Genomic DNA, 18,134 nt, shown 5'->3' with positions numbered 1-18,134 from the left:
GGAACTGGCACAAACAGGGAATGGAGCAGCCCCGATGGTGCTTTCAGTAATGTATGCAACTTCTGAGCAAACTCAGCACCCTCCACAAGCCCCTGCAGGTTTTGTAGCTTCAATCACTCATCTGATAAATTCAGTAAAAACGGCTAGCAGCGATGTGGTCCCCACAAGTGCCTGTGCTGTTGGTAATGTGGAATCTCCCTGAATATCCCTCTATTCCAAACTTTATGTCCCCTTATTAATACAATCATTGTAGCTGTCAAACAACATATAGTTGCTGCACTTTTTCCCTTGTCCCCAGAGTAGAGTGCACTCATAATCTGACTGACTCTTTATTTTCCCCAGTATCCCAATGTGACATTTTTCTCCCAGTGAAACCCTTGCTAAAAGAAAAAATCCATTATGTCCTACTTGCCTCTAATGATGGTAGAAAATTTTTTGCTACCAGCAATTTCAGCTCTACAGATATGATATATGAAAAATGTGGGTTCTGTTTTTTTCCTCCTTTATAGGAAAAAAGAATTTCTTCAAAACTCAGCTTGTCTAGTGAATGATTGTTGCCAAGAAGGATAATGGTCCATAACACATTCATTTTTTCAGGGCTAAATATTGAGATTCTCCTGCAGCGACACAGTTAAAGGTTGTTTTTTTTTTGTTTGTTTGTTTTTTTGATGGGGCGGAGGGTTGAGCAGCTAAACACAGACCCACTGAAATGCAGTCATCTCTAGGGTGGAGGCTGGTTTCTGCTTAATAATGCACAACAGGGAGGACAAGGAAGGAACTTTTGTTCAAGGACATTGGGGGAAAGCCCTGTGTTAGACAATTGCGCAAGCTCTAAAGAGTGCCTACAGCTCTTCAGAGAGCCCTTGCAGCATGATTCTTAGCTGTATAAATGCTGAATCAGCCCTGCTGTGATTTGAACTTGTGATACCCAAGTATTAGCTATGTCAGAGTCAATGCTTAAAACAGTAAGCATTCCCTTTCAGCTTGTAAAGTCACTACATTGGAGGAACGGTCATTTTTTCCCCCCAGGATGGCCGTCTTCCCCTCTGCTGGAGTTTAAAATCACTCTTGGCTGTTAATCTGTGGAAGGCCTGTTAGAAATAAAATAAAAAATATACAGGGAAAAGTGCCATTAAAAAAAGAGTTTACGAGGCAGCAACTTAAGCTACTGGCTCTCCCATACTGGCCAGCGTCTGTTTCTCATTTACAACATGCCTGACTCAGCGGAGAGATGAGATCCCATCAGTATAGCTGTGAGCTGGGCAGGGCATTCATTCAGCCTGCCTAATGGTCACTAATGAAATTCATGGGTTTCCTCCTTGCATAGATGGAACGAGCAAGATCCTGGTGGTGGCGCTCTTGTGGTGTTTGCCTCTCGATGAGTTAGTTTAATTGATAGAAAGGGTTGTCCAATGGTCAGAGCACTAGCCTGGCACTCAGCCACATTGGGTCAATGCCCTGCTGTGACACAGACTTTCTGTGTGACACAGGACAAGTCACTTAGGTTTTCCTGGGTATCAGTCCTCCATCAGTGCTTCACAGGGAGGTTGTGAGGACAAATACTTTGGGCTGGTCTACACTGAGGGGTGTGTGTGTGTCAATCTAAGATACACAACTTCAGCTACGCCAGTCGCGTAGCTGAAGTCAAAGTATCTTAGTTCGACTTACCTGGCTGTCCTCACTGTGGCGAGTCGACCGACACGGCTCCCCCGTCGATGCTGCTTACTCCTCCTGCCGAGGTGGAGTATGGGCGTCGATTCGCAGATTGATTTATCGCCTCTAGACGAGACGCAATAAATCGATCCCCGATAGATCGATTACTACCCGCCGATCCAGCGGGTAGTATAGACGTACCCTTGCTCAGGTACTGCAATTGTAGGGTGCCTGTAAATACTGTATATAGATAATCCTGCCTTGTCATTTAGGGACCTAGCTTCTAATCCTGGTTTTATGTTACCTTGGGAGAATCACTTCACCTGATGGAGTCTCTCTGCCCATCTGTAGAATGAGGGTAATGATATTTACTACTAAATGTTGTTTGTACAGTTGATATCCTGCATATTTAAATTATTTAACAGCATCTCTAGGTGCCCAGAAGTGTGAAGTTTTGTTAATTACTTTCATCTGTTCGTTGTAATCGCCTGTTGTCTCTCGTCAGACACTTGCACTGGAAGCCCTTTGAGGCCTGGGCTGTCTTGTCATTGTGTGTATGTCCAGCACCTAGCACAATGGGGCCCTGATCCCTGACTAGCGGCCTCCAGGTTCTACCACAATACACATGGTAAATAATGCTATTTAAGGCCAGGCCGGGACAGGAGATGGGAACCGAACTGAGGACTTCTTGACTCCCAGCCATGTGCTTAAACAGAGACTATCACCTTTTCCTGCCACTTTTCCCAAATTCACAGTTTGTGGCATAGTGGCATTTTGATTTTTTGTTTGCTCATTTAATGCAAATGCTGAGAAAATATTTCTGTCCGGTTTTCTATGGAGAACTTAATAAAATGTTTCCAGCTTCACAAATCAGGCACATTTCAAAGATTAAATAACTTTCACTTCACCCAGCTCAAGCTGAGAACCCCCAAAGCTTACTTGTTTTGTGAAATGATTCAGGATTCAGGTCTGTCTTCACTTGAGTCCTCTCATTGTCCGGATCTCTGGTCAGTATTGGAAGCCTCTGCAGCTCAGGAAGGAGTCCATTACCTCCCCACAGTGGGCCTTTAAACTCAATGACAGTGGAGACTGCCTCTCTGTTTGGCCCTGGCTGTGTGGTGCTGCATCCGGGGTCATTTACCACTCTCTGGGTAGCTGTTTGGAACCCCTCCTCTCTGTCATTATAGGAGAGGAACCCATTTACCTTACTCTTTGATACAAGACAGTGGGGGGCCAAGTGCTAAATCCCAGGCCATATTAGGCTCTTCCCCAGAATCTGTCATAGTCTGTTAGCTCTCGAGGAGACAGGCTGCTGGTTCCTGTGGCGGAAAGAGCCCATCCCCTGCTCTGTCCGTTTCAGTTCCATGTGTGTTTCTCCAGACTGGAGCAGAAAGGCCTGCAGTGGAATTTCTGTGTGTTCCCTCACCCCTCTCCAACCCTGTGGGCTGCAGCTGAGCTCCCCTTCCCACTTTGTGAGTCCCCTCTAGTTTCTTGGTTTCCTTTCTAATTGCTGTCAAGTATCAGGGGGTATCCACAAAAACAACAAAGAGCCAGGTGCCACCTGCCTACTGTATTTTTCACTCGGTGCGTCTGATCAAGTGGGTTATAACCCACAAAAGCTTATGCCCAAATAAATGTTAGTCCTTAAGGTGCCACCAGACTCCTTGTTGTTTTTCTAATTGCTGTAACTTTGATCTGGCAGGAGTATGGTGCTTTAGGGCTTTTTCTATAACACTCTGACCATTTGCATTTGACTAGGAGAGTTTTATTCTTGGCAGAGCGCCAGATTCCATCCTGAAGGTGAATAGAATCTTGAATCCGGATCGAGAAATGCTTGTGCTGTCCATTGGCTGGAATCACTTAGCCACCACAGAGAAACACCTTCCCTCCTGCCTGTCAGGATCATAGGTTCGCTTTATGAAACAGAAGGATTTTGTAGGATGACAGGCCAGGTTTGCTGTTTCCAGGCTTAATCTGAGGAAGCTCTAGGAAGTCTAAAGGGGCCATTTCCAGAAGAGTTAGGGGCTTAAGTTCCTGAGGCCTAAAGGATATTGCGAGGAAGAAGGGGAGTTAGCATCATGGCTTCCGACGACATCAAAGTTCATCCTTTTAGAGAGCTGGCATCTCCTTAGCTAGCTTTGCTTTACATCTGGCATGGTGAGAGCTCTCCAGTGAATGACTGCAACAGATCTGTGGATGTAGCTGCAAATACGTGTGGGCAGTTTTACTGCCTGCACAGTACGCTGAGAGCTTTGGAGCATCCGCGCTAAGCGTGCAACCTTTCCACTCATCCCCCTCACATACCGGTGTAAACTGGGATTGCTATGCATAGAGCAGCCTGATTTTGTTTCCCCCTCAGTGGGGGCCCCATCCTACATGCATTAGCTCTCAGCGCGCAGGTCATGCGAGGAAGCATTGCAGAATTAGACCCTTTTTGAATCAGGTATCTGTTTTACATCTAGCATTTGCTGATGGGCTTTCAGGACTGTTACCCAATCTGTACCAGTTTGTAGAGCTGGGACCCAGTTTTGCAGGCTCAAGATGAGTTCATAGAAGCATCTAGTCTGGGATTTTCTAAAGAGCCTAAGGGCGTGAGGTGTCCATCTCCCATTTAAATTCATTGGGATTTGGGTGCTAATTCCCTTGGGTCTACTTGAAAATCCCAGCCCTAAACTTCAGGGTGCTTATTTTAACCAAATCTCTGAGCGTTTGGACACCTCTGTCTTCCCACCAGCGTGGATGGGAGCAGAAGGTGCAGCTTCACATACAGGAACAGCACCTCAGCCCTTCAGCTTCCTTCCGGGCCCAGCTGCAGGTGGCAGAAGTCCCACTCATGCATCACTGAGCTAAGAGAGGATCTGTACTGGTGACATCTTCGGCTTTCTGCAGAGAGCTGGTTGGAAATTTCTCAATACATGGGGTTTTCATTGGAAAATGTCAATTAATCGAAACCAAAACTTTTTGCAGGTAAGGATTGGTGTCGATGAAACTCTGGTTGGAAAGGTTTCTTGGGCCCGGAATGGGCTTTCTAGTCAAAACAAGAGAATTAAGAGCCCGCCCCAGAATAACCTGTAGTCCAGTGGTTAGGCCTTGGACCTGGCTCTCCCACATCCCATCTCAGTGCCTTAACCACCAGGCTATAGACTATATTGGGAGGGGTCAATCTCTCTCTCTCTCTCTCTCTCTCTCTCTCTGTTTTTTGTGAAAACTTTTGAAAGGTCTCAGTTTTGTCCGGATGCAGAATGGGAAAATATTTGAAATCTCAAAAATGTTCATGGATCAGGAAAACCGTTTCGCTCTCATCTCTGTTGCTGCATACAGGTCCAGCTGGGCAGTTGGAGACTGGCCAGAGGTGTTGGATGATGGGGTAGGGTAAGAGAAGAGGGGAATAGGTTTGTGGAGTTGGGGCTACAGATTGTGAAATTAATAGGATATTGAAATAGTGTTGCTAAAATAAAACACAGAAAGAAGTGGCACCAGGTCGCAAAAGGGAAGCATATCCCATGCCAATCAGTCTGTTTTCGAAGCAACAGACACTGATGTGCACCCCAGGAATGAAACCTGATAAAAAATGAAACCTAGAATGAGTGTTCAGTGTGTAGTTAGGAGGATCCAATCCACCTCCCAGTAAAATTGGGTTTTGCTGGAGTTGGGAAGCAGAAGCAATTGATAATGCATTGCCTCTAGCTTGTGGGAGAAGAGAGGAGTGGGGGGTACTCTCGGGGTTTGTGTCTCCGGAGATAAAATGCATAGCCCACAGCAAGCCAGGAAGAACAATGATGCTTCAATATATTTCCTGAATAATAACATCCCCCCTTGTGTGGCTGCAATGAAAATATCCTGCACAGAAAATATTGCTGAAGGTTATTTTCCCCTGCACTTAATCTTCTGTCTTGCGGGCAGATTGAGGAGTGCAAAGAGAATTGTCTGTGATCAGATATACTGGGCTGCATGCTGGACTCCAAGTGCGGGATGTTTGGCTGCCCTGCCTGGTAAACAGCCATCCAATTTAGATCCAGGTTAATGTCCCAAATGCCCAGGGTTCAGGAGTGTTCAGAACTGATGTTATATAGAGGTAAGTGGCCCCCTAGTAACTGGAGCACCTTTGTCTCCATGTTTGCTCCTCCCAGGACTGCCCACAGCTGTTTCCCACTGAAGAGATACTGATCCCAGTAGGGGAGGTGAAGCCCATCACACTGAAAGCCAGAAACCTGCCCCAGCCCCAATCTGGCCAGCGTGGGTATGAATGTGTCCTCAACATTCAAGGAGTTATTCATCGTGTGCCAGCTCTGCGCTTCAACAGCTCCAGCGTCCAGTGCCAGAACAGTTCGGTAAGGAGCCCGTGCTCTGGGGATTGACATGGGAGAAGGGAAGGGATTGTTGGAGTGATGGGAGAGGGGTAGGGTAAAGGGGGCCCAACAGCCAATGGCCATGCTGCAAGTGAGTCCTAGAATGCAGAAGCTTGAGAGTTGAATGGATGAGGTTATCACGGAGCTGCAGAGCCTGCTCCTGGGGTGAATTTGCACCATTGACTAACACTTCCATATGCTGTGAGGTAGGTAAGTATCATTATCTTTACTTCCAGATGGGGGAGCTAAGTGAGGTTACATAACTTGCCCAAAGCCACAGAGGAAGTCAGTGTTAGACCTGGGCCTAGAATCAGGAGTTGTTCCTGGTGCCCATCACTGTGTTCTAACCACTAGGCAATGCTTCCACTTACCGATATTAGAGATGCCTCTTTATTTTATTTAAACCAGCCATCCCACCTCTAACACAGCAGTCACCCTAATGTTGACATCAACGAGGAGACGCTGTGAATAAGGCAAATTTAACTAGAAGAGAAAAAAGATTAAAGGGAAATGGGAGGAGGGAGGCAGAAGGAATAAAAAAAATAGAGGTTAAACTAATCCTGAATTTCAGATGGGAATCTGCTGTAGGCATGTGAGGTGTTTAATTATAATACTGGGTGGGTGAAGGTCCTTTATCTGCCAGCTCCTGTCAGTGACTGGGGGGGTCGTCAGTGAAGGCGGGACAGGGACGGGGGCGGGAGGGGAAGAATACAACAAAGGTGTTAAGGCAAGCTAATTCACACAGGAGAGGGAGAGAGAATTATTGGCCTCTCATCAGAGAGCTGTCAAATTCCAGGTCACTGCAGCTTAATGGAATGTGTAATGCTAGGAAAGAGGGGAATGGGACTCAGCTGGGGGAGCAGACGTGGCACCGCAGAGTGATACAAATTCTCTGAATGAAACCACTAATGACATGCATACGGGGGCGACTGCAGCTTGGTCTGCATTGTGGCAGCGTAGCATAGCCCATGAAAGTAAAGCCCAAGAGGTTCTAGGGCAACTTCTCAAGCTGTAGGAACGCCACTGGAACATTAACAGAGAGTGTCATCATAGTTCTTAGAGGGAAGGTTCTCGCTTTTTGCAGTCCTTCTTGCACGTGGTAGGGAACAAAACACAGGTTCTGCTGCATTCACGGCACAGTGCAGATCTCAACTCTTCACAAAGGCCATTCTCCAAACTGCAGAGGAAGTGCCTCTGTGTTTGTTTGCAGAAGACACTAGTCTACAAATGGAAAAAGGGCTGGGTGAAGGAGTTTAGGTCGCTGATCTCTAGTCATGTATCAGTGAGGGTTTTAGAAAGCTACATGGGCAGATAGCTAGAGCTAGATGGTGGAACCAGGAACTTCAGGATCTACTTTAACAATCCATGCAGTTACTCCTAGCTCATTAATCAGGTTCTGAATTGTCTTAAATTTCCCTGGATATTTGTGCCTCCCTCGCTCTCTGTAGGCCCCATAGCAGGGTAGATAATAAATGTAATAATACTAAATAGCCCTTTTCCTATCCAAAGTGATTGATAAACATTACCTAACAAATACTCAGAGCAGCCCTGCTTTAGGGAAATCCTCTTCTACAAATGGGAAACTGGAGGCGGGCAGTTTAAGGGCTAGTCTGCACACAGAGTTGTACCGATACAACTAAAGGTGTTGTTTTACACTGGTTTAGTTAAACCAGCGCAACTCTACGTGGGTGAGGCCACTTTGATATCTGTTTAATCCAGGCTTGTATTGTTGAGTTCACGCTGGTAAATGTATATGGGCACGCTCAACCAGTATAAGTAGATCTACATTAAACCAGTGCAACTTCTGTGTGTAGACAAGCCCTAAGTGACTTGCCCAAGACCACACAGGGAGCTAGTGTCAGAGTTGGGATTAGAACACTGGACCTTGTGAGTCCTACTCCTGTACTTATTCCATTCAGGTCACATCCTGCTCGACAGCATGAAGGCTGATGTGGAACAGATGTGGATAAATAATCTGTGTAGAAGGGAACACTAAATAGTCAAGTGTTTTGGTGGGATTTCTTTAATATGCTTGCTTTTTACAGTCCCGTTGACATTTTCCTTGTAGGAAAATTGGAGTCATTGGTTGATCTGCAAAGGCTGCCAGCATAGGGCCCAGTATATGCTAATTATGATTATGGCACTTGTGAAGTGTCTACTAGGAGAATGGTCTGAGACCTCCAAACTCAGCTGTATGACCCCTGGGCATCCGTCAGAGGGTCAGGAATTCCAGGCAGTGCTACCCTGATCTGGATTTGAACTGGTGACTTAGAAAATTCCTCCTCTCCACCCTGAATAGGGCGCACTGAATGCAATATTTCCTTAGTAAGTTGTCAGATCTTTGCATGATCTTTGCAGATCATTTGTACATCCCTGATTACATTGAGGGAGTGTGGTATTCGATGGAAAGTTGGCCCAATCTGTCTCCTGGGCAGAAGTGCCACTGTGTAGGGCCTCAGTCTAGTCTCATTAAATAGTGGGGCTGTTTTTATGAGACCAGCCAGTGTGTCTGGGATAATTAATCTATTACCTCTTGCAGGGTCCATCAGCTGATTTTAATTATCTTTCTCTGGCAAGGAGAAATGAGTCTCACTATGTGGACCCAAAGCAAGATCCTAGAAATGAGAGTTAGAATCGTTGGTCACTTAGACATCATCTAAGCAAAAAGTTTTTTAAGCAAAAAGTTGTTAGTTATAACTATAACTATAACTATAACTATATATATATATATATATATGTCATTTCCTTCCTGGTGTCTCTTCCTGACACATCCTCCTGAGCACATCCCCTAAACATGTTTCTTATCTTGTTCCTTAGTATCTCTATGACGGGATGGACATAAGCAACTTAGCAGTGGATTTTGCTGTGGTTTGGAATGGAAACTTCATTATTGACAACCCAGAGGATTTGAAAGGTAAGGGGTGCTCTGTTTACTGCTGCAGTGTCTTATCCTTGAGTTATGTGGTGGAGGGGACCTGGTAAGGGCTTGGGGGAGTGTGTGGTCAAGCCCATTTCTAGAAAAAGAAATTTCTATTCACAGGAAGACTGGGTTAGAACCCTGCTAGTCACAGCCAAGTTACACCACCATTGTACCCAGCATCATTATGATCCCAGTGTGGACTCTGCCCAGATTTCTAGCCCACAGTTAGCCATAGCCCAGACTCTCAGCATTACAGAACTGGCCCTTAGTGAAAGCAGCCTGTACACTGCAAAAAGGAAGATTTTACTAAACACATTGACCTGCAGCCAGCTCAGAGACATCTGTCACATGTGGCTGCCTCAGACCCCTCTGTCACAGGTCAGTACGATGTGACCTGTGCTTCTCATATCATGTTACGTTGAGCCATCCACAAGGTTGAGGCGAGGTTTTCATGTTGGGCACTGAAATCTGGGAATCCCAATGGGACACACTTGTACAATAGTGCTGCATAGTTTGACAAGGGGAATGGAGCATGAACTTAACAGGCATCAGAGTGCAGGGAGAGAGAATAATTTGCAATAAGCCTAAATAACAAGTGACTAGAAATCTGCAACAGCAAAAACTTCGCCTTTGGACAGACCGCAAAACCCTCTGTCTCTCCACACAACATGGGCAGCAGCAGTCCAAGCTTCTCTTCATACACTGACTTACCAAAGCACATCAACCCTAACTTAGCGGGATCACCTCTGAAAATAAGAGGGTAGCTCAATCTCTATGGGCCTCCCTACAGCTTTGTATTTTATATAGCATCCTTCGCCCTGTAGGATCCCCAAGTGTTTTACAAGTTGTACATGGGAATACCCACCACTCAAACACAATTGCCTGTGATAATTTTAGGGAAGTAGATTTAACCAAGATATTAGATCTAAAACCTCTGATCATGTGAAAATTCAGTGTGCGCTTTGTATGTGCCTCTTATTATATCTTCAGTAATAGCAATAGTCCATATAGATACTGCATTTCATCATGTGGACTTTGCTTCTGGATGCCACAACGCTCATTTTATAAAAGACCCGTTAAAACATCTGACCTGTAGAAAATCTACATTTGCCCTGCTCTGAAGAGAGGCAGTGCAGCCAAGCCCTGATAAAGAAAGAAACCTGTTATACTTCCAGCTATAGGAGGCATGCTGCTGGAAAATAGAGCTGGTACCAGAATAAATGGCTGTGTCACAAAATCTAGTGTATTGCAGAGCGAAATAGACTGAAAGCAGCAGATGAGCCCCCTGAAAAGAATACCTGTTAATAGTCCCATTTTGCTGAAGCAGGGACATCAATTTAACAGGTTCCTGTTTATCCACATAGGAGTTATATTTTGCTTTTGAATGCTTTGAAATTTTCTGAGGAACCTGATACATTGGAGCCCTGTTGGAGACCCTGCCAAGCTCCCTGGAAATGGAGACATTGTTTCAATGAGCTTTTTCTTGGTTTAGGTCAATGGAGTAAACTAAACAAAGAGGTTTTCAATGCTGCCTTCCAAAGCAAGCATGGGAGCAATAATGTCTGAGAACATCTGGAAAAAGGATAAGTGGGAATGAGAAGGCTTCAAAGCTCCATTGCCAACAAAACCATGCGTGGCTCTGATGAGGCTGGCTAACGTTCCCTGTGGTTCTCCAGCTACGCTGCCCAGCTTTGCAACAGTGCTGCTTATGTCCCAGCTGGCACTAGTCACCTGGGCATCTGCGGTGGTCAGGGCAGTCAGAAACGGCTGAGTTAGAGAGCAAGAGGCAGGGAGCGATCAGCTTGTTGAAAAACAAATGTGAGAGACGGTACCCCACGAGCTGTGCAGAATATTTACAGCCATTTAGATACAAAGGTACAAGGCAGATATATCGGTAACCTTTCAGTTCATTGCCCCCACAGGCCCTATTCCCCTTCTCCCCCCCGCCGCCCGCACACACATCTTTTTCAAGCATGTCCACCACTGTCCAATGAGGTGGTCTCTTCTCTTCATCCGTCAAGGGGAATTGTGGGCTGTCTTCATCTCTACCGATACTGTAAGGAGATGTAGCTCTTTTGGTCCTGAAGATTTAGTCTCCAGCTCAGTGCTCAGTCCACGCCTCTCCCTTCTCCACAGTTCACCTGTACAAATGCGCCGCCCAGCGGGAGAGCTGCGGCCTGTGCCTGAAAGCAGATCAGAAGTTCGAATGCGGCTGGTGCAGCGGAGAGGCCAAGTGCACGCTCCGGCAGCACTGCAGTTCCCCCATTCACCCTTGGCTCGACTGGTCCAGCAGGAACGTCAAGTGCTCCAATCCCCGCATCACCGAGGTAAGAGAATCCAGCCGCAGCGAGTCTGCCTGTCTGTCATCCCTGGCCCATTCTGTTTAACCTCATCATGCTTGAAATGCCAGATTGATTTGTGTCTGCTCCTGGCTGCCTCATTTCTGGCCCAGATACAAGATATCCTCCATTCTGCACTGAAGAAGAATGAATAAAACACTTCAGTGCTTCCCGCAGAATTAATGTGTCGCTTCCTTAGCGTGTGACCAGAGGTTACACCCTCGCTGCCGACCACTCCCTCTCTGTCATTTGTCTGGGGTGCCCGCTATGCCCTGCTCCTTGGATACTAATTAAATGAGGGAGGTAATTAGTCTATAATTGACTTTTCTGGATTACAGACCCGTGAGGGAGTTAGGACCCTACATGAGGTGTCTCCTGGAGGAATTATTCACTGTAAAGCAGTTGTTGAGGTGATGCTTGTACTGTTGGTGGTGGCTCTTAGGGCCCAGATCAGAGTGTTGGATCCAGGAAGCCTTTGATTTCTTGCTTAGCTGGTTTCCAATACAAATGTAGGGTCTTATTTTCCATTGCCCTGCACTGTGTGTTGCCATTTGCACCTGTGCAAAATGAATGTAAAGTGGGCATAAAATGTTACCAAATCAGAATGGCTGCACAAGGGACAATCAGGCCTTCTCAGTGCACAGACTTGCACCAATTTAATGAAGGCCTTGTCTACACACAAGCTGCACCAGTTTAACCTGAATCAGTTTTTAAATAGGTTTAGTTAAACCCTGCAAAATCGTTTGAGTGGTTTATTTTCCATTTAGCAGAGAGCTGTTCATAGTGGCCTTATGCTAAACCAATATAAGTCTAGTTTACACCAAAATAAGTTTGTTCACACAGGGGGATTGCACTACTTTAAATAAATCATTGTCCTCTAATCACAGAGTTTAAGGCTAGAGGGGACCATTAGAACATCTAGGTGTACAAGTTCTATGTGCAGATCAGACCCCAGGCCCTCAGTGTTTAAATTTTGATACAGATAGTCATGGAACAATGCCATGTATATGTATTTGTGTATTTCAGTGGTTAGAATGAAAATCATATTGCCTCTCTCTAAATCCATGGTACACCCACCTCTTGAATACTGCATGAAGATGTGGTCACTCCATCTCAAAAAATATATATATTGGAACTGGAAAGGGTTCCGAAAAGGGCAGCAAAAATGATTGGGGGTATGGAACGGCTTCCATATAAGGAGAGATTAAAAAGACTGGGATTGTTCAGCTTGGAAAAGAGACGACTAAGGGGGGATATGATAGAGGTCTGTAAAATCATGAGTGGTGTGGAGAAAGTAAATAAGGAAGTGTTATTTACTCCTCATTACACAAGAACTAGAGGTCAACAAATGAAATTTCTAGGCAGCAGGTTTAAAACAAATATAAGGAAGTATTTCTTCACATAACACACAGTCAACCTGTGGAACTCCTTGCCAGAGGATGTTGTGAAGGCCAAGACTATAACAGGGTTCCAAAAAGAACTAGATAGGTCCATCAATGGCTGTTAGCCAGGATGGGCAGGGATTGTGTCCCTAGCCTCTGTTTGCCAAAAGCTGGGAATGGGCAACAGGGGATGGATCACTTGAGGATTATCTGTTCTGTTCATTCCCTCTGGGGCACCTGGCATTGGCCACTGTCGGAAGACAGGATACTGGACTAGATGGACCTTTGGCATGACCCAGTATGGCCATTCTTATGTTCTCATTAAATGGATGGCTAAGCATATCTGTTTAGTCTGCAGAGCTGGGTTCAACTTACTAACAAATTAAAGTATCAGAGGGGTAGCCGTGTTAGTCTGGTTCTGTAGAAGCAGCAAAGAATCCTGTGGCACCTTATAGACTAACAGACGTTTTGCAGCATGAGCTTTCGTGGGTGAATACCCACTTCTTCGGATGCAAGCAGTGCAGATCCACTGCTTGCATCCGAAGAAGTGGGTATTCACCCACGAAAGCTCATGCTGCAAAATGTCTGTTAGTCTATAAGGTGTAACAAATTAAAATGTGAGACCCTCTTTCACATACTCATAGAAGTTAGAAGGGGAAAGACCTTACTGCGCTGGCCATTACTGCCATCACTTCAAACCCTTGGTGTAGACAAGGCAAGCTGCTACAAGCAGCCAGGGCCGCCCAGAGGATTCAGGGGGCCTGGGGTCTTCGGCGGCGGGGGGCCCCCGCCACTGAATTGCCTCCGAAGACCTGTCACTTTGGCAGCGGGTCCCGGGGCGGAAGGACCCCCTGTTTCAGGGGCCCTGAAAAACTCTCTCTTGGGGGCCCCTGCGGGGCCTGGGGCAAATTGCCCTACTTGCCCCCGGCCCCCCCCGCCCCTCCCCCCCCCGGGGCGGCTCTGCAAGCAGCCATTTGTAACGGTGCAGCTTAGCCTGGTTTTAACTAGGAATAACCTGCCCCAGGGCAAGTACCAGTTGCCTGTCTACACTGAGGGTTTGCATGGGTGCAGGTACACCAGTGGCTGGCTGAAATCAGAGTGTGTCCTCCTGAGTCTATTCTGCAGTGCTTTCTCTGATCCCAGAGTTTTAGGGGTATATCTACACAGCAAAAGCTTTTCACAAGCTAGCCTACCCGAACTAGCTTGAATCCAGCCAGAGTGAGTAACAATAGCAGTGCAGACACCACAGCACAGCCTTCAGCACGGTAATACAAGCCCAGCAGAGACCCTGGTTATGGACTCCACTCATAGCCTGCCTTAAAGCTTGTGCTGACTTCACTGCTATTGTTAGCTTGAATCCAGATCCTGCAGCTGTCTCGTGTAGATTTGGGGTGTCTCACGTAAGCTGGTGCTTTCACTACTGCCCTTTGGAGGACACACTACAGAGTAACACCTGTGATGGTTCGGAAGCTGTTCCTCAGATTCACTTTCCTCATTTCATCTCTTCCCCTTTAAATCATTCCTCTCCCTCCTTGTGCTTTCAGTGGTGGTGGTGGTGTTCATGCTTCAATTTGTTACTTTTTGACAAGAAAGGACACTTATTATTATAAGGTGTCAGGTTCTGATTAATTACACTCCATCATCAAATTGTGAGAAAGAAACAGACACAAGGGCTTTTCTAAAAACACAATAATATTTACTATTTACATGATGCTGTTTCTCTGCTGAACACTTCGCAGACTTTAGCTAATGGTCACAACCCCTGGTGAGCTGGGTAAATATCATTATTCTCCTTTGTCTTAGAGGGAGGGGAGAAAACAAGCATTAAGCACTGGGGTAGATTTGTGGGGTTGCACCAGGGCTGAATGTGGCCAAAAGAGTTTGACTGGTCCTAGGCCACAGAGGGAGTTGGTAAGGAGATTCTACCTGCCAGTCCTGTGCTCAGGTCTCTGGGGGTAAGTCTACACTGCAGCTGGAAGGGAGTCTCCCAGCCTGGGTAGACTGACTTGTGGTAGCAGGGTTTGAGCTAATGCACTAAAAATAGCTGCATGTATGTTGCGTCTCTGGCAGAGATTCTGGTTAGCCACCCGAGTTCAGTAACCCCACCTCCCCAGCTCTCCTCACCCTGTCTGTCTTATGAAAACATGGGTGATTTTCATACTTGGGCCCTATCATGTCATGCTTTGTTGTTGGAGCCTGGTATGTGGCCCCCTCCAGATGCCTTCCAGCCAATGAAATCACAGCTTTTAGCTGAAAAGATCTTGCGTCCCCATCTCTTGTGCAGTTTCACCATTGCTGGTTTTTAGAGACTAAAATGTACTAGGTCTGCAGGGCTATAGAAAAGCAAGGATAATGGAGGTGCTGATTGTACAAAGAGATCAGCAGGTTAAGAAATCAAGCAGCCAAGTTTGGTGGAATGAGTTCAGGGATTGCTGCCTCTCCTAAATCAAACATCAGTTTGGGATTATTTTACAGGCTGTAGCTTGGTTTTGACAGACCCACCCCAAAAGAGTGTGTTCTAGGCCTCCCCCAACAGGGGACAGTCCAAGAGTCTCTCGATTTGTATAAAAGCCAGGTTAGGAGCTCATCAGTCACCGTTTTTTTCCCCAGCACCCTCGCTGTAATAAGATTTGCCTTGGAACCATTGATGGCTGTCTCTGACAGCAGCCACCAGGGTGCATCTGAGCTCATAGTCAGCTCAACCTAGAGAAAAGGAAACCCTTGGCAAATTGAAATGCGACAGGACTCCTGACCCATTGTGACAGGTTTTTGTTGGTTTCCTATTTAATGCTTTTTCCAGCTCTATGTAAGCTCACTAACTCCCTGCAGTTTAAGATCATGAGAAACATTAACCTCAACAGAAGAGGAGGATTCAGGCAAAGTTACATTTTCCAGCAGGGCGAAAGAGAGAAGAGGCTATATTCTTCTCTTTGCAAATCTGGAGTAACGCATTTGACTTCAGTGGAGCTGCTCAGGGTTTACGCTGGTGTAACAGAGCAGAATATGGCCTTGTCAAGTGAAATACATGAGATTCTAATATGGGGAAGTGAAAGTCTCTCATCTAGCAATATTCTCCTTAGCTAACATTTGAACGTCTGAATATGAATTTCTCTCCAGCTCACCCTTCTGCTGGAGCTCAGCCACTTCAATAGGTGCATACATGGACATGCACATGTGTGTACACTCAGTGTCTGCGTTTACGTTTCTTCCAGTTATCACCATAGAGTTAGATACTTGTGTCCACAGGCAGGAATCCAGAACGGTTATCTCCTGAGTGCCTCAGATATTGTGAGGGAATAACTTGTGCTATAACCTTACCCAGTCTACAGGGACAGGCTGGTTTCACTGGCAACTGAATAATGTATTATTTTTCCACCATGCCTTTTCAGCATCACTGAGCTCAAAGCACCGTACAGAATATGGAATGTGCACCGATGAAATGCAGCCACCTCTGGGGCAACCAGCTGGTGTACAAACACATTGGTGGAGGGAGTGGGGAAATTGGCAAAGGACAAAGCCCTGGCTTTATTAGAGGTGCCTTGATAGAATGAACCTTAGTTTGTAAGGGCTTACTCCAAAGATTCACCTCACATAGCAGCATGGTACTCTGCTTACCTACCCCCGATGGGTGAAGGCCTGTACTAGTCGTCTAGGACTGGTCGAACCAGAGCTGGATCACCCGAGGAAGGGGCTCCATGCTTGATCTTAGGTGAGATGTCCTTGTGGGGCTACTCAGACATCCCCAAGCTCATTTGACTTGTTTTCTAATAACCAGGAGGCACTGCCGGCCTGGAAGTTTTTCTAACCTGCAGCAGCCTCGGCTCGGGTGGCATGGCCGCAGAATTTCCACAGGCCAGTGTCTGTTAATTTAAACTAAAAAAGGGCGTGCAGGGAATTAATAAAAACCTCTCAAGGCACCAACAACAATCATTCCCTGTGCGAAATTCACTCTGGACACAAACACTCAGGAGCCCTGTGGCTCTTAACTCCCCCTGAACCATGGTTTAAGGCCCTTGTGTTTACTTAGGTCCAGATTCAGCAAAACCCTTAAGCATATGCTTAAATTTAGACTTGAGGTGAAATTAAGTGGTGCAGAGGCTGTGTTCACTGCTTCTTTGCCCAGGGGTGAATGTCACCTTGGTTATGTAGCCACTGAATTGAGAGCACCACCTGCTCGCTTCTGTCTGATGCCATGTGATGCTAACCCCTATTCTGCCAGCCTGATGGGTTCAGAGATCTTTTATCTCAGAGGCATTTTGTTTCCTTTTTTATTTTTCCGTAATCTTTTAACAATAAATACACTTCTCCCCTCTCCCCCTTCAACAGAATGCAACTCCCTCTCTTTCCCACAAGCATTTGTACTGTTTGCACAAGGCTGGGTTACAAGACGCCAGGAGCAAAATAGGCTCTGCCGGCAGTTTCCCTCATACTAAATGATTCAGACAGTTGTAACATTTAAGGAGTCTTATTTTCTTCTCCTTGAGTTAAGCAGGAGAAATAAAACCACAAAACAACTTGCAGCTAAGCTGCTCATGTTCTGAGCTGGAGATTCCATCCCTGCAGCGTTCATGCTAGCTGTGGGCTGGGCACTGCCATAGAATATTTTATCACTGTCCAACTTGGAAAGTAATATTGGCGGTCTCCGTCCAAAGAAAAGAGAGCATAGCTTAGCTGTGGTTATTGCAGATTGGTTGGCCTGTGTGTCTCCTTCAAAGCCGGAGGCACGAGGGGTCTCTCCAGGGAATGTTAGGGGATAGACCTAAGTGGACTCTGAGCTTGACACGAGCAGAAGATACGGTTCTGCCTGTGCTGGCAAATCAATGTGTTCCATTTTCAGGGCTCTGAGTTTTAGGGGAGCCTACAAGCAGACCCTTAGTGCCGGGTTCAACAGGGTTGCACCAGTGGGACAGAGTGCCGAGTTTTGCCCCCTATACTGGACCGTGTAACTGAGCTCTTGGATCATTCCCACTGAAAGACTCTTCACCGTTTATCCGATTTGCCATTAACTTCCCTCTCTCGTTCTCATATCCTAGCGGAGTGCTCTTGCATCCAGGTTCCCAGCATCACAGGGGGATGTGTAAATGCCAAGGAGAAACCATATTCTCACTGAAATGAAAGGAAATGAATTATAGTTAACATACAGTCCTTTTATAGGACCTGAGTCCATGCTCTCGCCTCCGTCAGCAGTGTCCCTTCTTTAACAGCATAAAACTTCCCTAATGTCTGCAGCCTCCATGATAAATAAATAAAAAATCAGTTTTCTTGAGAACAAGCAGCTCTCTGATCTCCTATTCATTTATTTGCAGGCCTCATTAATATAACATCACTGCAACAAACAGCTAAAGGGGGGTAGTGTCAGGCTGAATAATGGAGTTGCTCTGCTGAGATAACAATTAGGTTCTGAATGTGCTATCAGCTAAGACAGAGACAAGGAGGGATCATGCCGGGATGAGGAGCTAGGAATGCTTATGTGCTGGGTCCCTGCTGGGCT

The 18,134-nt window shown here is 46.2% G+C and overlaps 1 protein-coding gene across 6 annotated transcripts in view; it reads left to right on the top strand.

The window, feature by feature from the left end:
* PLXNA2 (plexin A2) overlaps positions 1-18,134 on the top strand; it is a 306,134-nt gene that overhangs the window by 216,340 nt on the left and 71,660 nt on the right. For all 6 annotated transcript variants that reach the window (XM_039536888.1, XM_039536887.1, XM_039536890.1 and 3 more), the window contains 3 exons: positions 5,784-5,984; positions 8,820-8,916; positions 11,059-11,249. In XM_039536888.1, the coding sequence (XP_039392822.1) occupies positions 5,784-5,984; positions 8,820-8,916; positions 11,059-11,249 (489 nt within the window). The remainder of the gene's footprint in view (positions 1-5,783; positions 5,985-8,819; positions 8,917-11,058; positions 11,250-18,134) is intronic.

The sequence above is a fragment of the Mauremys reevesii genome, linkage group 4 (assembly GCF_016161935.1).
Source record: "Mauremys reevesii isolate NIE-2019 linkage group 4, ASM1616193v1, whole genome shotgun sequence".
Lineage (NCBI taxonomy): Eukaryota > Metazoa > Chordata > Testudines > Geoemydidae > Mauremys > Mauremys reevesii.
This window is presented reverse-complemented; position numbering and strand designations above follow the sequence as displayed.